Below are 22,464 nucleotides of genomic sequence, written 5' to 3'. Positions count from 1 at the left end.
AGTGTGATGGTTTTAGTGGAAGCTTGGGCATGGGATTTCTGAATTCTATGATCATAAATGGGTCTTATTAAAATGAGTTCCTCATCTCCATGGCTTTTAACATGGCCAAACAAAATAAGAAAAAAAAAATCTTTAGTTTTTGTTGGTCTAGTGTATCTGGCTTTCGGGACTGGCCTTGAAGTTCAGGGGGGTGAGGAATAGCAAGTCCGAGACACATGGAGTTTAGGCCTTATGGAGTAAGGGAGATAAGAATGGAAAAGGATGGGCTAGGGATGTGGCTCAAGCGGTAGCGCGCCCGCCTGGCACGCGTGCGACCTGGGTTCGATCCTCAGCACCACATACAAAGATGTTGTGTCCACCAAAAACTAAAAAGTAAACACTAAAATTCTCTCTCTCGCTCTCTTTAAAAAAAAAAAAAGAATGGAAAAGGAATTGGAATGAGGTCTTGGAGCATGAGGAGCTTCCTTTTAGAACAGGGGCCTCTGTATTTCTTCTAGGAGTTTAGGGGTCAGAGAGGGCCATGAGCTGGTCCTCATTCCTTCCCAACTACATGCTGATTTCCTTGAGGGTTTCATCTAGACTACTAAATCCAGAAGGATCTATACAATTTCCCTTTCAGGGCTTTATGTCATGTTAAGGAATTTTGACTTGAATTTTTAGATCATTATTTCCCAAAGTGTGATAGTTGAGGAGATTTTAGGAAGTATTTTCTTGAACATTTGGGAATTTTCTTATTTATTCATCCCTTGATTCTCTCTTATGCAAAATTTATTCCCTATTTTTTTCTGTATTCTGATCACACTTATTCCAAATTGCTAGCAGAAGGGTCATCTGATTATATTACATTTAAACTGTATTCCTCTTATTCTATAGCCTTGTGATGGCTTCAAAGACAGCAGTTGAATCTAATCATATTGGTCTGCTAAGCACTGCCCTAAATAAGTAAGCCAAAGAAATGCTATTTGAAACTGGGTGCAGTGGTGTACACCGTAATTCCAGTAATTTAGGAGGCTGAGGCAAGAGAATTGCAAGTTCAAAGCCAATCTCAGCAAATCAGTGAGGTCTGATAAAAATTTTTAAAAAGGTTTTGGGGCATAGCTCAATGATAAAAACACCCCTGGGTTCAATCCCTATTACCCTATCCCCTGCCAAAAGAGAAATGCTATTTGAATTGTATCATCAGGCCTTTGTTTGTAGATACATTATTTTTTCCTAAGAGGTTCACTGCCTAGCCAACCCCTCTGAGCTTCCAGAGCCCATGGATTTTTTTTCCCCATTGAAATTTGACCCAGGAACTCTTTGTTGCTGAAGTCAGAACATGGTGGTACATGGGTTATAGGCAATTTGAGGCTTATTAGGCCATGGTAGTGTTCCATGGATGAGATGATGGAACAAAACAGTGGGTGCAAGGATGCATGGGCCAGGAGAATGGAATAATTGGCAAGAGTAGGATGCTTTGTTAGGTGTGGGATGGAGGGAGTTGGCAAGGGAAGAGGAGAAGTGTGCTCAGATACTCTTGATTTCTTCTGCTATCCATTGGTCATTCAATAGTATATTATTTAGTCTCCAGGTGTTAGAGTAGCTTCTATTTTTTATTTTATCATTGATTTCTAATTTCATTCCCTTATGATCTGATAGAATGCAAGGTATTATCTCTATTTTTTTGTTTTGTATTTGCTAAGAGTTGCTTGTGACTTGAGATATGGTCTATTTTAGAGAAGGATCCATGTGCTGCTGAGAAGAAAGTGTATTCAGTCATTGGTGGATTAAATATTTTATATATGTCTGTTAAGTCGAAATTATGAATTGTTTTTTTTTAGTTCTATAGCTTCTTTATTTAGTTTTTGTTTGAAATATATGTAGTGATGAAAGAGGCATGTTGAAGTCACCCAGTATTATTGTGTTGTGGTCTATTTGGTTCTTGAAATTGAGAAGGATTTGTTTGATGTATGTAGATGCTCCATTGTTTGGGGCATAAATATTTATAATTGTTATATCTTGTTGATGTATAATTCCCTTAAGCAGCTTGAAATGACCTTCTTTGTTCCTTCTCATTAGCTTTGGCTTGAAATCCACTTCATCTGCTGTGAGGATAGAAACCCCTGCTTGTTACAAGATCCATGTGAATGATATGTTTTTTTCACATCCTTTTACCTTCAGTCTGTGGATGTCTTTGCCTATGAAGTGAGTCTCTTAGAGACAGAATATTGTTGGGTCTTTTTTTTAAATCCAGCCTGCCAGTCTATATCTTTTGATTGATGAGTTTAGGCTATTTACATTCAGTGTTATTGTTGACAAATGATTTTTATTCCCCATCATTTTTGTTTATTTCTGGTTTTTAATTTGAGTTAGTTTCTCCTTTAACTATTCTTCTAGTATAGTTCCTCCGTTTTCTGGTTTTCACTTTTATTTTTCATTTCTTCTTCATGAAATATTTTATTGAGTATGTTTTGTAGTGCAGGCTTTCTAGTTGTGAATTCTTTCAACTTTTGTTTATCATGGAAGGCTTATATTTCATCATCAATTCTGAAGCTTAACTTTGCTGGGTATAGTATTCTTGGCTGGCATCCATTTTCTTTCAGAGATTGTATTATTCCATGAACTCCTGGCTTTGAGGGTCTAGGTTGAGAGATCAACTGAGATCCAGATTGACTTCCCTCTAATGACCTGTTATTTTTCTCTGGCAGCCTTTAAAATTCTGTCCTTATTCTGTATGTTAGACACTTTTATAATAATGTGCTTTGGTGTGGGTCTGTTGTAATTTTGTATATTCAGGGTCCTGTAAGCCTCCTATATTTGATTTTCCATTTCATTCTTCAGGTTTTGGAAATTTTCTGATATTATTTCATTGAGAGGATTATGCATTCCTTTGGTTTGTATCTCCAAGCCTTCGTCTATCCTGATAAATCTTATATTTGGTATTTTCACATTATCCTGTATTTCTTGGAAGTTCTGTTCATGGTCTTTTAACATCTTTTTTCCATGATCACCTTTGTTTTCAAGATTTTATATTTTGTTTTCATTGCCTGAAACTGTGTTTCAAATGGTCTAGTCTGCTAGTGATGCTTTCCATTGAATTTTTAATTTGGTTTATTAATCCTTTCATTTTGAGGGTTTTTGCTTGATTTTTTTTTTTTTCAGAATTTCTATCTCTTTGTTGAAGTGATCTTTCACTTCCTGTATTTTCTCTCTGATTTCACTCCTTACATCTTTACCTTGCTGTTCAGTTTAACTATGAACATTCTAAACTCTTTCTCTGATATTTCTTCCACGGTGGTATTGATGGATTCTGTTGTTGAAGTATCTTGGTTTGTTTAAGGCGATTTGTTCCATTGACTTTTCATGTTATTGACTTTTCATGTCTACCCATCTAACAGTATGGATCAGAGGCAGTAGAGTTTCTACCCTGTGGACTTATAGTATCCTTGATGGTTTCTAGTACCTCACCATTTAGGGGGAGACAAATAATAACAACAACTGATGCAAACAATATACAGCATTAAACCAAATAGTTCCTGCTATGGCATCAGCATTGTTAATTGTCACAATAAGCAGAAATTATGTGATCAGTTATTGCCTGCAGTAAAAACAGTAAGTTTGCAAAAGGGTTTACAATGAGAATGGTGAACAGGGAGAGAACTGGAGTTGTAATAATTATGAGGGGGGAGGAGGAGAGGAAATAGAAGTAAAAAAGGAAGAGTGAAAGAGAGAACAATAGAGATTTGCTATTAATAGAAAAGATAGAGAATCAATGGAAACAGATAAGTAGGAGAAAAAATATATAAAATGAAAATTAAAAAATTAAAAAAAAACACAAAACAAAATATACTAATAAAACATTCTAGTCCTCAAAAAACTGATCCATGAAAAATAACCAGCTTCAAAAGTGCTAGAAATGAGGGAAAAAAAACCCAAATATGAATATGTTTAAATGTCCATGAAGCATTTAGGTCACAATTAGAGGAAAGAAAAAAGAAAAAAATTTAAAAAAAAATCTCATTGAAAAGTTAAAGAATTGTTTCTGTTGGAGTTCAAAAGATTCTCAGCTTCCCTTTTCAGCAATATTAGGTGGGGTGGGCTGGAATGTGATGACTCTTCTACCCTCTGGGTGGGGTTGCTGGAGTGTTAAGAGTAAATCCCATTGGAGGAGCTATTGGAGGTGGGTTTTAGGCTTAGGTGGGCTCCATGTTCTTGTCATTGAATGGTAATTGGTCTAAAGATTTTAAATCAGTGCACATCCAGGGCCTAGTAGTTGCTGGTCCATACTGAAAGACTGAACCCCGGGATTTCCCCTGGATTTCACGATGGTGGAGCCAATTCTTAGCCCCCTCTGTTACCTGCCTGTTTCCTGGTCTCTTGGTTCAGTCTCCAAATTCAATCTCTCCTGCCCCAGTTCTTTGAATTCCTGTGAATTCCCAGCCAGGCTGTCGGTCCTGCAAGTAGCCAGATTGGTGTGTGGGGGGGGGTTTCCATGACCTGTATTACCCTGTGTAAATCCCTCTACATGTTTGATTTTTCTCCTGGTCACTTCTGCACACTCTCTGTTGAGCAGTGTGAGTTTTCCAGGCCTGTATTTTGGGCCAAACTGTATTTTGCCAGGAATTGGCTCACCCATCTGCCAGGCCCCGCACCCCAGCTGCAAAATGGTTCCTTCCTCTGTCCTATGTGGGCAGTTGGAAGAGGTGTGCTTCTTCCCCACACAAGGGTATTGTGCAGCACACCTTTCAGTTTAGTTGGGCAGTGTTTTTGATCTCTTATCTCTTTGTACCCAGACACACCTCAGTCCTCCTAAAAAAATGCAGGTTCCTTTAATTCCTTTGTCCCTTCAATTTGCTTATGGAGGGACTGTTCTGGCTGGTGCCTCTAGTGGCAGCTGTAATGGTGGAGCTGGGGATTTCTTCCTTATTTTATTATATTCAACCCCCTGAGTCCCTGATCTGCTTCAAATGTCCAGTGTTAATTCCCAGTAAAGTCCCCCGCCACACTTTTTTTTTTTTTTTTTAACCCACCCTGTCGAGAAGCTGCCCATCTGCTTTTTTAGTTTCCTGCCAGGGAGCATCCAGGAAAGTGACCTTATCTATTAAGCCATCTTGATCTCCTCCTCACACAGATACTCTTGAGGGACAGATCTTCACTAGCATCAGGGGGAGCTTGCTCTGAATGAGACACCATACCAGATATTAGGGTGCAGAGGTGAATAAAAGCCATCCCTGCCTACCAGGTGTTCACTGTCTGGTGGGCACTGGGGATGTGGCAGCAGAGGCAGGGCAGAGAGAATGGGAAAAGATGAACAATGGACTCAGCTGGGCTTTATAACTGGTTATCTGGATTTCACATTGTCTTGTGGGTACCATTGAAAGACTTTTTAAAAAAATATTTATTTTTTAGTTGTAGACGGACACAATACCTTTGTTTATTTATTTTTATGTGATGCTAAGGATCGAACCCAGGGCCTCCCACATGCTAGGTGAGTACTCTACTGCTGAGCCACAACCACAGCCCACCATTGAAAGATTCTAAGGAGGCAGTGACACATTTTGTCTATTAAATGTGGAGGGCTGATTGTCATCTGGCATTCATTACTGGTTACAAGGTTGAGGCTGGTCGAGGAAATAGAAGAGGGGTAGGAGGGAAGTGTAGAGAACTTAATAGAAGGACCAAAAAGCAGGACCTATTAAAGAAGGGAGACTGTTTTTCTGAATCTCAGTTTCTGCACCCAGATAATAAGAAGGTAGATTAAATGTTTGGTTTATGATCATTTTTTCCTTTTTAAAACTAGTTGCCACAGAATGTGTTTACACAGGGAAAACTCATGAGGTATAAATGAATGAAACTGATAAAAGCACAATTGCCCAGAGTTGATATAGAGGGTGGGGAGTGGGTGGGTAGGTGCCCACTTCATGGCCTATGGGACAGAGCTCACAGACTCCTTCCAGTGTAGTTGGAAAACTCTAGGAAAGGATAAAAGAAACTGCATGGATCCTTCTTAGTTTAGTAGTCCAGATGGAACCCCCAAGGAAGTGAGCATGTACTTGGAAAGGAACTAGGACCAACTCGTGACCCTCTCAGACTCTTAAACTTCTAGAAGAAATACAGAGATCCTTGCTCTAAAAGGAGGCTTCTCATGCCCCAATGTAAATTAGCTCACGGTGACACTTGAATCAGTACCAGAAAGTGTCTTGGGGGGAGGAGGAAGGAGTTAATTGCAGTGGGTATTTCAGTGAGGTCTGACTAGTTCAGAAACGGTTGGACTTGAACATGTGTGTGCACTGGAAACCTTTGTGAAGGCCATTTCAGATAATTGGTTAGAACGGAAACCAAGTTGGAGAGACTCCCAGAGGAAATGGGAGGATGTGGGGGATGGCCTTTCTGATGTGTTTTCCTATAGCTCCCTCTCCAGAAACATTGGTTTTTTTCACAGAAACCTTCAGGTTGTGGTGTTCTGAGCCCCCAGCCATTCCTGGGATTCCAGACCAAAGTTAATGTCAGGGTCAAGTTTATCCTAGTTTCTTCCTCTTGAAAGGAAGTGTCAGCGACTCAGTGTTTATCCTTTCTGGCTTTCTGAAGAGACTTCTGCACCCATTCTAATACTGTAGAGAGTACATTTGAAGAGAAATGACATTAATAGAGCTTGAGAAGAGAAGAAGCTGTCGAAAAATTGGAGAAATGTGGCTCTTGAGCTGGTAGATCAGCAAAGTACAAAGAAATAAGGCCGAGCGTTATTCTGGGGCTTTGTGAGCTGTCTCTATTCTTCACAAGCCATTGGAAATAGCTGAAAATATATAAAATCAAGTCCCAGATTGGATTTCAAAGACAGAGTCTAACTGAGGTTTTGTCTGAGCGGGGACCTGCCTCCCTCTTACGCAGTAAGGAGGGTCTTGACTCTTTTGCAAGTAAGACTCCAAAGTCAGGTTCTCAAGGCTAAATAGAAGCAAGGACAAAGTCAGTGGTTGAGCACCTACTGCATACTCAGTGCTGAGGACAGACACAGTCGTTCCCTTCTGGAAATTTACAAACTAGTATTGGGGACAGGAAGGAGCTATGGAGGCCAAACACCATAGTGTATAAGAGAAGCTGGAAGGACCATATGACAGGTTAACCGAGGACTCCTTCTCCTCCAAGAAACTCTGCTGTACAAATTCAGTTTCTCGTTAGTCACATTCCCCAAACTAGCCTTATAAGGACCTCCTTTCATTCCCTATTAAACAATCTGTGTTCAGTAATTTGATCCTTTTTCGACTGGAAGCATGAGTATAGTTTTTGCTTTTTAGCAATTATTCATTCTTTGTTATCAAAACATCTTAGAGAGGGACTTTGCAGGACCATTAATTATCCGGATGCTTTCTTAACAATTGTAGATATTTCACATCTTGTTCTTTCGGTGGAATGTTGTGTTGATGCTATGATGCTTTGACAAAGTCAGGTAGGGCCCACAGCCCAGGGCACGGGATGGCTGTTCAGCTCTTGCTGGCCCACTCACACTGTGACATTGCTTAGGTTTCCCACTGGGAAAAACTGTCTACCTGCCAGTGTCTGTTTTTGTCACTAGATGACCCTTTTCTTCCCTTTGGCTTTTACCCCAAGGTGCCTGATTCCTTTGGAGGGGACTCGTGGGAGACATTCCAAAGATTTGCACCACACACTCAACCAAATAAGCTCTTTACAGCTTGGTTTTTAAAGAAATGTTAGGTGTGAAAGGTTTTTATGTAAAATAAGCTCTCGAGTCCACATCTGATTGTAATAGGTGGCACTGCCTCTAAAGAAACAGCAGGGCTAGATGGGACCCTCAGAGATTCCAGGGTTCTGGTCAGGTTCAGTTTGTGCAGCCTCCTGATGCACCTCGCTGCCCCGACTGTGAGCTCTTCTGGTTGTAGAGACAAAGCCATTGCTGGGTCCCGGGATTCAGATCTGGCTGGCCTCACTTTGGAAGAAAGGAATAGTTTCCTATTAGGTGAATCCTTTGGGACTCCTCCTTCCTGTCTGGTACTGGTCAAGGTTCTTAGATTACAAATAACCAGAACCCAATTCTTGTGGGCTACAGCTAAAAAGGGTTTTATTGGCAACATTCTGGTTACAGATTCATGGGGTTATTGAAGCCTGGAAAACTGTAATCAGAACTGTGCAGCAATTCAAGGAGGCTGGATCAGAGCCACAGTCAGGCCCCGGAGGAGTCTGAGTAGGATGTAGCTGCTGTTGCCACCATTAGTGAGGCTTGGACCCTGGGTATCGTCCTTGGCATAGCTGTCACTGCCACCCTTGCTGCAGTTTTGATTGTGTTTTAAATTGCCCCCCTAATGTCACCTGTGTAGTTTCAAACTGTCACCAAGTGAGAGCATGCATCAGAATCCACTACCTTAAAAGTGAAGACCTGGTACTCACCCATATGTTGTCATTCATGCCTGCTAGAGTCACACGAGCTCTTGAAATATTGAAATGGTTTATTTCATACTATCCTGGGTCCACTCTGCTTCTGTTCTCTACCTCTCTCCATCCAGCCACTGAATGGTTAACACCAGCCTCGGGGAGAGTCCTACAAAGAGGGCTGCAACTGAATGCCGCAGTCTGGTTGGGCACAATTTACGAGCCACTTATCCAGCAGGAATGAACTTTATTTTTAGAATGAACACACACACACACACACACACACACACGCCACACCACACGAGCTCTTCAGGAATTCCCTCAGAGCCCAACTGCCACCACTGGCTTCCCACAAGCCTCTCAACCCCCCACTCCTCCTGCTCTTGAGGCTGATTGACTGGGTCGCATGGGCGGAGCCAAAAGAGTCCCCCAATGAGCAGCTCTGTGGTCTGAAAGGGCGGGGAAACAGCCCAATGAGCATCACCAAAGAGGAGCCAATCAGCTGGCAGCTGGAAGTTTGCTGGGGCCCCTTCGGTTGTGGCTCTCAACAACTGAAGTCTACTCCTGTTGGTGGACAACTGTGGCAAAGTGATGGTTAAATGTTTGAATAATATCCCTGACCATGTCTACTTTAGATCAGTTTATAAGTAAGAGTGGGGCTGACACTTAGAAGTTAATAGTTTCTGTACTGAGAAGCATAAAATGTACAAAAGGATAACCCCAAGTGACAGTGACTACTCTTCAGTGCGAGTTGAGGCCTCTTTTTTTGCTTGGTTCTTGTGATAGCTCCATTGTCTCTATTCATTTCTTCCCCAGCCTAAGTGGCTGTGTGCTTTGTACTCACTTCTAAAATTAAGATGAATTAAATGAGACTGTGCAGAGGAAATTGGTAAATGGACTGTGGAGTACTATTACAGTGAAATAGTATACAGCCATAAAAGTGATGAATATACTGACTGTAGAAACCCAGAAAAATGTTCATGAAATAGCTGTTTTTAAAAATGAAGGAGCTGAGGATGTAGCTCAATGGTAGATTGCTTTTCTAACATGTGTGAGACCCTCGTTCCATCCCCAGTACTATAATCAATCAATCAATAAATAAATAAATGTAAAACACAAAGCTGTTCAAATATGTTTATAACTGTGTAAATGTTATTTATGCATTTAAAGATAGAACTGCAAAGGAATAAAAATAGTTTCTGTTAAGATAGTTTCACAATTGGATCAAACATTCAATATGCTTTAAAATTGAGTAAAGCCTTAACATAATGAAATGATTGTGAAAATAATAAACATTTGCTGATAATCACAAATAGCCCTTTGGGTCCTGGGAGGCAATCTGAGATATTGTAAAGGTAGGATTAGAAAATGGTTAAATGTTTGAAGTATGTACTGAACACAGCAAGTTTGTGCTCTTTGACGGAAAACAAATGTTTCCACAGCTTAGAGAACAATTTAAGGGGATGTTGAAGGTCATGGATAGTCTCACGTGTATTCGACAGTGACAGGCAAAGTTAGTGCTGGTTTGGGCTACAGAGAAGGACTTAGAATGATTTTTCTTTTCACCTCCACAATTCTACTCTGTCAGTGTAAGAATAGTAAGCAAAGCAACTGAGAAGGGAAGCCAGTGCCCAAATCCAGCTTGTTAAAAAGGGAAACTAAGCATGTCTCCTCATGCGGACCCTTTACCCTATTTTGACATTCCTATTACATAATTTGTGAACCAAGGATTTTCTCTATGTCTTTTCTGGTATATTTTCTAGTGCAAAAGGACTACCTTGTATTCTGGTTAGAATGCAGATTCTGATTCAGTTATGTAGAGAAAGTGGAGTCTGGGTTTCTGCATTTTTAATAAGCTCCCAGCTAATACCAGTACTGAGGGTCTTGGGACAACACTTTCAGTGTCAAGGTTCTGCATACCCTGAGGACTCACTTTCCTGACTGTGTGACCTACGCATGTGTTCAGTTAGAACTCACTATTCATAGTACACACAATACCTGTGTTTCAAAAACTATAAAACACCATTGAGAGAAGTTAATGAGGACAGAAAGCACAGCCATGGTTCCTAGGGTGTTGGGATGATATATCCATTGTAGAGAATGACAGAGAACTTTTTTGGGATGATGGAAATGCTATCTATATATTTGAGTGGTGATTTTAAGATGTGTATTTGTCAAAACTTTAATCGTACAATTAAAACGGATACATTTCATTAAGGGTTGAATGATGTGCCCAAGGTCACAAAGTATGTGGCCAGCTGTGAGCCTGAGGATGCTTGGCCAGATGACTCCTGGTTCAGCTCTGTTTTATCAAGGGCTACAGTGCTTGCATTTTTAATGCTAGCCATAGGGATTTATCTTGAACTTGCCATTCATCCAGTCATTGTGTGGTGTTTGTTTTTCTGCAGAGCATTTCAGAGCCCCAGTTGCAGAAGCCTTGTCCTGCCACCACCATGAGCTCTGGTAAGTCATTTAAAACTCTGCCTTTCTTTTGTGAAGTCTACAAAACCGGGCAGTTTACCCAGATTTCCCATATACTCTGAGGGCCCCACAGCATTTTTATTTTTCAAAACGTGAGTAAGCACCCACACTCTTGTCATAAATCACCACATACATTGTTAATATTTTTTTTAGTATCTCTGGTGTCAGAACTGTGCTGTGCACTTTGCATGCACTATGTTTTGATCTTTACAACAGCCCTCTTTCCTTTTAGTGAGACATAATCGGCAGACAACACAGTGCAGATATTTTAAGTATATAATCTGATAAATGTTGACATACGTGTACACACCTCAGTGGCATTTCTTCATCTGAGAGATCGCAGCAAAAGTACCCAGATTGACCATAATTACCCCAGAGTGAGAGCTAATCTGAAACTTCCTTTATTTCCCCTGGCAGAACTAAACAAATGACTAATTTTGAGTATTTTTAGTCCTGGGATGGTGTGGAAAGCACAGGGTTAAGGAAGACAGAGAAGGAAAGAGATTCCTGTTGATTATGCAGCCAAGAATTGCCAGGGTTCCAGCCTAGAATTGGAGGCAGAGAAGGTTCCATCAGAAATTTGGTCCTACTATGGCCCTGGAGCATCTTCTGGAGCCTCCCAGGACCTGCAGGTGGGGATGGCAGGGTAACTGGGTGAATATCTCATTATTTCAAGGATTTTATCTCTGTAGATTAAAAACCAGCCTCTTTTTGTTCATTGGCAACCGTGCTCTTTTAGCCAAGTCCTGAACTGTGCAGGACAGTGTGAGGTGTGGCCTGGGGGAAAAGCTCAGGGCCACACCCCCACCTCATTCATCATGTATTTGCGGGGTGGCTGTGGGCCTGTGGTAGATGCTTCTTTGCATTCTATAAAATGGCCATGGTAAAACACCAACCTGTTGGGATTTTTGAGAGGATTTAGTGAAGCAATGCTCTTCAAATACTGAGCCCCATGCCCAGGCATGGCTAGTGCTCTATCCTTGGGGTTCATGCTGTTAGCAGTCCAGAGTTTTTCCCTGCAGAGAGGAACTTGACTTGTCCCCCATTCCTGAGTGTGTTTGCTGTGTATGAAGACACTGTGTACCTTTCTCCCTCCAATTGGACTCAGGTGCTGTATGTAACTCATTTTTTTGTTGTTCATTTGCATTTATTGTCATTTAAAATAAGCTTCCCCTCCTGCAAAAGTTTTGCTCTACAGTCTAAAGTTTCTTACTCTTCCAATCTCAGGATTCACCTAAACTGACATCCTGCTACAGACATCTATTAGGGGAGGCGAAGGAGGAAGAGGGGGGGACCTGGAGGGAGGGTGAGATGTGGCAGTGCCCAAGAGACTTCCCCAGGGTCTCACTGACGGAGGGGCTAAAAGGAGGCATTTCCTAGGAAGCCCTGTGTCCTGTGACCCTATAATCTCAGTCTTAGGACTTTCTATCTTAATTTGAAAGAAACAAAACATCACCCTCATAAAGGTAAGGAATGAGAAAATGCACCATGAATATTTGTCTGATGGGATACTGGGCTACTGTTAACAGTGATCAGGGGGAAGACCCTAATTGCCAGGAAAACATTTGTTTGCATCTTTGAGAGAAAGAGCAGCATGAAAGACGTGTTCTTTTCAGTTGACCTTTGGACTGAGCTGCCAGGATCTGACAGAAGTCCTTTACCTGCATGGTCTTGCTTCATCTTCCTGGAAACCAAATGTGGGCCTGGCTTACTGCCTCTATTATGTAGATGGGGAAATCGAGCCCCCAGGGGCTAATAACTGGGATCACTTAACTAGTATGGAGTGATGTGGAGGCAAATGCAGCTTGTTGGACATGCTGCTGCAGAGGCTTGAGTTTGTTGCTTTGGGGGTGTGTTGTAGGGGTTGGGGGGTGTCAGATACTAGGGATACCCAGAGTCACTCTACCAGTGAGCTACATTTCCAGCCCTTTTTATTTTATTTTATTTTATTTTATTTTGAGACAGGGTCTCCCTAAGTTGCAGAGGCTAACCTTATGTTCTACCTGCCTTAGCTTCCTGAGTAACTAGGCTGACAGGTGTGTACTTTGGCACCCAGTTTGGCTTTATTGCTTTTTAAACCCTTTTTCAAAGTTTCTTCTAGGTTGATTATTATGTTTAATCAAGAGAGAAAAAGGGAAAGGAAGAACATGTGCTTGGGTTTGGTGGTAGCTCATGGCCACTCTCTGCAAGTCTGGGGAGGCCCAAGGCAAAGCCAACAATCTCAAACACCTGTGATCAAGGGGAACCAGGGCAGGTACATAGAAAGGGATAAAGATGATTGAGTGATGGAACTTGTGATATTTTCTGTACTTAGGTTTCTGCCTTCTCACCAAAGCTATTTTTCTACCTATTCAAAAATGAGGGCTCAAAGGAGATTTGGCATCCAAGGGAATGACCCTTTATCTGCAGGCATATGTGGGTGAGGAACAAGATGCAGCCCTGGGGCTGGCATTGATGAAGTGCAGAGCACTGGTGGAGAGGGCCAGGGTCCCTGCTTATGTGTGGTGTAGGCTGTAGCCAGGCTAGCCTGTTTGTGTAGTTTATCGGGTGTCCAACCTTTCAGGAGGCTGATTGTTAAGAACCTTGGTAGGGTGGAAATCTTAGCCAGATGTGTTACTGGAGTTTGGGACTGGGCTTCAAGCCCAGCATTTGGGGAAATTTGATATAAAATAAATCAGGAAACCAAATTATTTTAGTTAGGGAGGAAGAAGATGAGCTATGATCTGGGGCTGTTCAACTCCCAGCTTAATGATCTTGGGTAGGCCTGACATTCTCTTGGTGCATAAGTATTCTTATCTATAGAAGTTCCCAACTCTTAACTGCAAAGGGCTGGGTCTAAAGGATAAAGTGAAATGCTGATTATGGAATACTGAACCTAGACCCTCAAGCCCAGGCAGATAGATGCTTAAAGAATTATAATTATGACTATGTTTGTAGCTTGGTTGGCTCTTTGCTGTTGGGGCTGCACTCCTCCAAGCACCCCTGCCTATTTTCCCTGCCCTGCCACTATGTATCTATTTTGGGATAAAGAACTGGGTGAGACCCAGGCTTCTGGTGGGCAGGGAAGGTCTCAGTGTTGTCTGCAGCTGAGCAGAACTAATGAAAGTCACAGCTGACACAGAGGAGGTGTGATATTCAAGGTGAGCCTTTAGGGTGCATAGGCTTTCCCCAAGGTAAGGAAACCACATTCCTAGCCAGTACCTCAAAGGAACCAAGGACTAGAAGTCTGAAAGTCTCCAATACACTCAGTTTAGATCGGCATAGTAGGCAGGGAGAAGAGTGAAATACAGCTGGGAAGGGCTTGGACAGGTGTCCCCGGGGACTCCAATTCAGGGCAATTTGCTTATGCTCTGTCCTTTGGATATACTCTGTCCTTGGCCTGGTGGCCCCTGAGGTTTGTGGGCTGGGTGGTTGGTTTTTAATCAAGAATGTTGGTTTGTTAATTTGAATATAATCTTGTATTGCCTAGATGCAGGTCACCCTACTTACTAAAACTTTATATATCCCAAACAATCATTTCTGTACTTTTGGGAACTTGGAATACATATATTTCCCAGTGGAAATAATATTCTACATGAGTGAATTCCCAGGCTAAACTCCCCAATTTTAATTTTCAAATCTGAGGTCAAATATAGTACATTTAAAGGAAAACAGCCAAGAGAATCATGTTGCAGAGTCCCATTTTGTTTTCATCTGTCCTGCACCCCAGGGCTCCTTAATGCAAGGTGGTGGTTAGGTCAGAGTCTAGAAAGTGCTCTCCGGATGCAGATAAGGGTTGGAGTAGAGAAGGGAAAGAAAGAAGGCAGCCAGGATGTCAGGAGGTCATGGCATCTCTGGGACAGTAGCACAGGACCTGAACTGGGGTGATGAGGAGGGGAAGTGTCTAAAGGCAAACTATGGAAAGGATGGCATGACTTTGACAAGCTCGACACGGGACGGGTGAGGGAAGATGTCAGGGAGCCTGAGGATTCCATCCGATTGTCTGACATGGTGCACTGTGGATGCACAAGGGTGCCTTTGAGCTGGCCTTTGAGCAGGTAGACAGGCCTTGTCAGATAGGAGGTTCCATTTTAGAGGAGTTAGACAGATTTTTTTTAAATTTTTTATTTTAATTTAATTTCATTTTAAAATATTTTATTAGTTATTAATGGACCTTTATTTATTTGTTTATATGTGTTGCTGAGAATTGAACCCAATGCCTCACACATGCTAGACAAGTGCTCTATCACTGAGCCACAACCCCAGCTCCAAAAGATTTTTTTAAATGTTAGAAAAGAAGCCATAGTCGGACATGGTGGCATATGCCTGATGGGAAGGTTGAGGCAGGAAGATCATAAGTTTGAGGTCAACCTGGGCAATCTTTTTCAAAAAAGTATTTATTTTACTTTTAGGTGGACATAATATCTTTATTTTATTTTTATGAGGTGCTGAGGATTGAACCCAGTGCCTCACACTTGCTAGGCGAGCACTCTACCACTTGAGCCACAACCCCAGCCCCCAACCTGGGTAACTTAGTGAGACCCTGCCTCAAAATAAAAAGGGCTGAGGCTGTAACTTAGTGTTGAAGCACCCCTGGGTTCAATCCTTAGGACCAAATATACCAAAAACAAAAATTAAAACAAAACAACAACAACAACATGACAAAAAAACCAAAAAGAAAAAAGGAAGCAAGAGAATTTACACATATCACCCACAACATACTTCCTATCTCTACATAGATTTTGTATCCTGCCTGGTTCAGGCCACACAACATTCTTGGAGGTCTCCCAGGACACCCTAGGGGGTCTATCTCAACCCTGAGAAAACTGATGGGACATGTGATGATAGATAGAGCTGCATCAGGGACTTAGGGACCCCCCTCTGCTGTCTCTTGACTCTTTCCCCAGCACCTTGTACCACATGGGACTCAGTAAATGCCGGGCGATATGGTCACAAGTCTCATGTTATTTTTCTTTCTTTCAGAATGTGATGGTACTTCCAAAGCTGTTGTGAATGGCTTGGCACCTGGCAGCAACGGGCAAGACAAAGGTAAGGCTCCTGAAGAGAAGCCTGGGGTGGTACTGAAAAGCATTTCTAGAAGGTGTGTGGTATGTGGGTTGGGCCACTCCACTTCCCTGGGAGTAACTTCACTGGCCAATCAGGCGGTGAACTAGGGACCAGTTCCCTATAATGACATGGGTTGTTCTTGATTCTCACTGGTCGAAGGCTCTGAGATGGTATATTGAAAACTGTCCCTAGTTCACAAGGGTGCTATGAAGAATGGGTCAAATATATAGACCAAGGCATCTGCCATGCCTTATGCATCTGACATTCATCACCCTGAAATCTTACATTTCACCTTTGCTGGTAAATAGGGATACTTTCACAGCCTGGGAGGCAAGAGCCTAGATCATTAAAAGAAACTATTTCAGTGCAATTAGTTTCCTGCACATTCTGTCATATTTTCAGATTTTGGTTTTTTTTGTTCTGCTTAAGATACAACCAAGGGCCCCTTGTGTGCTAGGCAAGCCCTCTACCACTGAGCTATATCCTGAGACCTCATATTTTTAGTTTTTAAATACTGAGGTTGAGAATCATGGGCAAGGGGAGGGAAAGGAGAAGTACTGGGGTTTGAATCGGAACAAATTATTTAATAAGCACATATCAATATGTCTAAATGAACCCCACTATTATATATAACACACTAGTAAAACATTAAAAACTCTTTTTAGAAAAGAGATTTAAATGTGAAGTGAATAATGGATAAGATGACCTTTGAGGTCCTATTTGCTCAGAGACTTTTACTTTGAATTCTTTAATGTGTCTGTCTAAACAGCCTAGCAGAGGATTCCTTCCCCCTTTGGTATCAGGGAATAAACCCAGAAGCACTTAACCACTAAGCTCCATCCCCAGCCCTTTTTATTTTTTATTTTGAGAGAGGGTCTCACTAAGTTGCTGAGGCTATCCTCAAACTTCTGATTCTCCTGCCTCAGCCTCCCAAGTCTCTGGGATTACAGACATGTGCTACTGCATCTGGTTCCTGACACCACTTTTGCAGTATGGAGTGACAGGGAGCTTAAGTTGGAGTAATGAGAAATGGTTCAAGGACTAGTTCTCCCTTCACAAACAGAGATGTCTTGGGCGGTCTTTTATCTTTAAGAGTGTGAATTCTCTTCTCTCTAAATGAGGGACTTTGATGACTGTAGTGTTTATTCCTGCTTCCCTTCCTGGGCTCCAGTGATTCTTTGACTGCTCATTCAACTACATTTTATGGAATCAAAGGGGAAGTGGTAAAAAAACCCAAAAACCCAAAAAACCTGATGTGGGCCATTTAAGCCAAAAGGCAAGATTTCCCAAAGAATAATGCCACAGAGTGTGTCGTGTTTGGCCTTTGTAATTCCCATCTGGTGCAGCCAAGATTTCCTTCTGAGACAAGGCCAGGTATGAACCCAGAGGGAAGCCACGAGGGAGAGAAGGCAGAGCGAGCAGGAGGAGTTGGGGACTCTGGGCCCAGATGGTTTGGAGGTGGGCTCCTCAGGGGCAGGAGGTGTCCTGCTGTTGTCCTGTTCTCCCTGCCTCCCTGCCTAGCCACTCTTGCTGTGGGACTGTTTCTACTGTGTTCTTGGGGTCTTGAACAATCTTGGTGCAGCTGCACTTAGGGGACATTGGGGACAATACATGTGGAGTGGCTGCAGGGAAGTGTTAAGCATCCAGTGAGGAGCATGGTGGGGGTGGGGATCTCATTAGTTTTTAAAATCTGTGGGTCTGTCCGCTCTGTCCCTGTGAATTCATTTAAACTAGTGTCTTGAGGAGGTGGGAGGAGGGTGGAAGGTGGAGGTGGGTTCTACTCTCTCCTTAGTAAGACTCATCTTTAACTGGAAACAAAGAGGCAGGTGTTTTGTCAGGGGAGCCTCTGGAGGTCACAGAACCAGGAACCAGGACAGCTGAGCTCCAGTCTCAGCCTCTGCACTTGAGAACTGAGTGGTTGGCTTCTTCCTCTGAAAATAGTAACAAATCTCCCACCCAGCCAATCTCCCAGGTGATCATAAGGCATAGTCAATAGGATGGCTGTAAAAGTTCATTTGTATCTTACTGTGTGCAGAATTGTCATTATTTACTTAGTTATTGGTGGCCATATGGCATATGAAGTGTCAGGTGATGAGTTGGGAGGTACACTGTCCACTGCCAAGGTGCCTCCCCTCCTCCCTCCTGTTCTTGGTTTCACCAGCATGATGTTTGATTCAGCAGTGACAATCTTATACCCAAGCAGTACTACCCCTTTGTTATCCTGTGACTCTGGGGCCCTGAGACCTCTGGGCATCATTTGTTGGAGCAACTTTGGCATCAGAGCACAAGAGCTCTGACCTTTCTTTATTTGCTGCCATAAATAAAGCCTCGCCAGAGGCTTGGGGATGTGCTCACCATTGAGATCAGAGCCTGGGCAGGCAGGGAGCCCAGAGACACTGAAGATAGATAAGTGGAAGCACACTGGCCTCGAGGACCACAGCCCTCCTTGCATCCCAGACTGTGTCCTACTCTGCTTTAGCTCAGCTGGGCATTGGGACCTTGGGTTGTACCTGAGTCTGCCTAGTCTGCACTTGGATATTTGGCAACTGTCTCCCAGTGAAGGGTAGGTTTAAGCAAGACCATCTGTTTCCAAACAGATGGGGGTTCCGATTTGCTTGGGGCCAGAGGGTAATGATTGTTAGAGTGAGCCCAGGACCCCACAAGTTATGATTTGGGGAAGCAGTTATGGTGATTGAAGTGACCAGGTGACTCACAAACTTACTCCTTTCTTTGCTCGACTTATCTGGAGCCTTTGGTCCACAGCCCTCTCCTCAGAGCCCTTGCTACAGAGCAGACCACCCGGCATTCTCTCAAGGGGCCCCTGGACCCTGATTGCACTCCCCTTCCTCCATTTGCCAGGCCATCTGTGTCTCTGTACAACTCTTTGTCCAGAGCCTTGGCAAGCTCCCGGTGTGGCAGGAGGCACTGGTAAACACTGACCAACTGTATTTGGGTGATGGTTGGAGGCAGGCTTCTGTGACTTGGCCCAGAACTCTAGAGAGAGAAAGCAGGTTATTTTTGATTACTGCATCTACTGCTCTTTGTATTGTTCTTCTTGTGTAGGCGACTTCCTCCTATTGTCCCTGCTCAGTTCCTCAACTGCCTGAGTGTTTCCCAAATGTTCCTTCTGGATGCACCATTTACCCTTTTGTGTTTTCAGCAACTGCCGACCCTTTACGCACACGCTCTATTTCTGCTGTTAAAATAATTCCTGTGAAGACAGTGAAAAACGCTTCAGGCCTAGTGCTCCCTCCAGGTATCTCGCCTTGGGTTGGTCCCTTTCTTTCTAATTGTTAGATCACGCATGGCTCCTTTCTTCTTCTAACACATACTTTGAGGCTTAATCCTTGCATGTTCATGAGGCATTCTCCCTCTCTTCCTGTTTGTTTCCTTTCTTCGTGTGTGTGTGTGTGTGTGTGTGTGTGTGTGTGTGTGTGTGTGTGTGTTTCTGGGAGTCAACAAGAAGGAAAACTGCAGACAATGGCCTTGCTTTCCCTCCATTAGGAGAAGGGTCAGTTGGGGGCAGGGCATTTGGTTTGCGTGGACTTGTCAGCTCTCCCTAGAGATTTACAACTTCCTGTGCTTCAGTAAAAAATCTACTTTCCTGGAGAATTAACCTGGCCTTACACAGGGAGCCTCTGACTTGGGCCGACTTGGAAGCAGCTGCTGTAGATGCCAAACCTTAACTTGCTTTGGTGATGCTCTGGGCTGTTTTCCAGAGCACCCTGCCCCTCCCTAGCTTTACCTGCAGTTATTTCCTGCCTGTTGGGTGGGGAGGAGGCAAGGCACAGTTAAAATGTCAGTTCAGATGTCAGCTCTGACTCACAGCTTCCTTCTGTACCAAGTGGGACAAGTGAGGCCGAGGCTGCATCTTATCCTGTAGCACTTCCAGAAGTTGGGCAGTTCTGGCTGGATTTGCCAGTTTGCCCCTTGGTGTTTTGAAATGACCATAAACCATTTTTCCTAATAGTTTTGTGACATCAGTCACTTACCCCTTTGACAGGTAGAAAGGTCAGAGCCTCTCCAAGGCCATCTCTGGCTCCGCCATGCATTGTGGCTTCTGTGCTTTACTTTCAGTGGTCACAGAGGGCAGATCTGTCCTCTTCTGTAGCGCTGGTGACTATTCTGAGCTGTTGGGAAAGGGCTGTTGAAATAGAAAGCAAGGAGAAAAGAAGAATTGCTTCTCTATCCTTGCATAGGAATGGGGATGAGTCGGACAGTGAGCCCACTTCCTGTGCAAATGCACACCCTGAGCTTTAGCCTATAATCCTAAGCGCGGCGATTTTAGGTCAGTGATAGAGGCTGTGCACAATTTGGAGGAAAAAAAAAAGTAAGCATGGAGTTTAGCTTAGCTCAGCTGCACAAAAAGAAACATTTGGCACATGTGCCTTCTAGAATTGCATGGTCTGCACCCGTTTCCTGTCTCTTCATTACTGATTTTCCTGGAGGATAGGCATCCAGATCTTTTGAAGCTTACAGTAGTCCCCCTGAACTGCAATTTCACTTTCTGTGGTTTCAGTCACCTGTGATCAACCGTGGTCTAAAGGTATTAAATGGAAAATTCCAGAGATAAACAATTCACAAGTTTTAAATAAATTTTATTAAATTATAAGTTTACAGTTGCTCCATTTCATTATTAGTTATTGTTAATCTCTTCCTGAGTTTAATCTATGGGGCTTTATCATAGCCATGAGTGTGTGTGTGTGTGTGTATGTGTGTGTGTGTGTGTGTGTGTGTGTGTGTGTATATAGCATATCTAGGGGTCAGTGCTATCCGTGGCTTCAGATGTTCACTGAGGGTCTTGCCCACTTGGGTTAGAGTGACTACTGTATTTTGAAATCCTTCTCAAAGAAACAAAGTGTCCTGGGTCTGTTATTAGGCCCTCATGAAACTGTAAGGGGGGGGGTTGAAGACCCTGTGGAGACTCAGCAGAGGTTCTGAGGATACTGTCCACTGGGGGACTGAGTCTCCAGTCATCTCCTTTACTGTGGGTGTTCTTCTTTGTGTTTGGAATAGAGGTCCCCACCCATGAGCAGTGTGTCCTCCAGACTCATTTCAGAGTCTTGACTTAGAGATTTGAAGAGACTTGTTCTTCCTTTTTTTCCTGTTGGAGAACTTCAGAGAGCAGGGATTCTCCTGAGAACATCTCCCGAATTTCTCTAGGTTGCCAGCTTGCTCTTTTGTAAGAAGAGTGCTCTGGAAGCTTGAGAGATCTTTCATAAATGCTTTTTTGAACTGTGCCTTACTAATTGGCTAGAAATCCACTCACCATTCTAAACTTCATTTAATAAAAGGAATAAACCTGCTTTCATTTCAAAATGTTTTGAGCTGATATGGTAACTCATACTCTTACTCAGAGCTGACTGCCTCCATTTCCCCCTAATCTCGTGATGAACCATAACCCCCTGAGAATGTGATTTATCCCTCTCTACCACCTTCAGATTAATTTCATTAGCCACAAATGTTTGAGACTTTGCATAGCTTTAACTAGGTTCATCTCATCCCTGGTTGTAACAATTTGCTAACTGACTGTTATTTTAATTCTCCAGGAGTCTTGGATTTAATGTTCACTTTTGGCTATTTTCTTTTCAGACATGGATCCTTCAAAAATCTGCACTGGGAAGGGAGCAGTGACTCTCCGGGCCTCATCATCCTACAGGGAAATCCCAAGCAGTAGTCCTGTGAGCCCTCAGGAAACCCCACAACATGAAATTAAGCCAGGTGCGCTCCCTATAAGACTGGGGTCAGATGTGCAGAGCCCCATGGGAAGGGCAAGAGGTCATCCTGCTTTTTCTCAGGGAGTGTGAATTCATCAACCACCTCCTGAGTTTTTCAGTGGTTCCTGGGACAGTCAACTCCTTGTCCCTTTTGTGATGGCTATTGGTCCAAGCCCTGGACTGACAGGTAGTTGTGTGTTTTGTGTGAAATCAAAACAGTAATCTCCACTTTATCATAGCTTTGACTGAATAAATTGCCCGGTTACATGGACCAGTGCTTTGTAGATTGCAATCACGTGGAGAGAGGTGGCTTAGGGCTGGGGGAGCACATGCTAAGACAGGCCATAGGTTAGGCCTCTCTGAGCTCATCTCCGCTTCTGAAAAGTTGGCTGTGACCTGATTGGGAATGGCTGGGCCGTAGAAGGAGCCAGGGGAGACTGGGAAGTACAGGTGGCTGAATGACCTCACTCCCTAGAAAGCAGAGGCAACAGGGCTCAGGCTTAGAGTGGGCCCAGGCAGCCAAGGGAGCAGGATCAGGAGAGCAATTCAAAGACTAGTGCAGACTAGGAGCCAAGGGAGACCAAAGAAGCCTGTGTGAAGTCCCCTGCCCACCTTGATTTACAACATGGGAAACCTGAGTGTCTGTTTCATGGTGTTGAGGTTTAGACCTGGGACTTTGTAATCCTGCTGATCTGCGATCACATCCTACCTCTGCCACCTGGTGGCTGTGCAACCTTGGCCAAGTTACTCTTTCTCTTTCATCCCTAATGATCTTGTCTGTGGCAAGTGGTGGATTGTTATACCTGCCACACAGGAAGGATGGACGAGAAGGATGTGAAGTGCCTCACACCAGGCCTGA

The 22,464-nt window shown here is 43.2% G+C and overlaps 1 protein-coding gene across 1 annotated transcript in view; it reads left to right on the top strand.

The window, feature by feature from the left end:
- The first annotated feature begins 10,769 nt into the window (after positions 1-10,769).
- Sorbs1 (sorbin and SH3 domain containing 1) overlaps positions 10,770-22,464 on the top strand; it is a 118,937-nt gene continuing 107,242 nt past the window's right edge. The window contains 4 exon segments of the mRNA XM_048807048.1: positions 10,770-10,824; positions 15,805-15,870; positions 19,049-19,144; positions 21,481-21,609. Coding sequence (XP_048663005.1) covers positions 10,815-10,824; positions 15,805-15,870; positions 19,049-19,144; positions 21,481-21,609 — 301 coding nt within the window. The 5' untranslated portion in view covers positions 10,770-10,814.

The sequence above is a fragment of the Marmota marmota genome, unplaced genomic scaffold (assembly GCF_001458135.2).
Source record: "Marmota marmota marmota unplaced genomic scaffold, marMar, whole genome shotgun sequence".
NCBI lineage: Eukaryota > Metazoa > Chordata > Mammalia > Rodentia > Sciuridae > Marmota > Marmota marmota.
The sequence above is the reverse complement of the archived record's forward strand: the minus strand, read 5'-3'. Positions and strand labels throughout refer to the sequence as shown.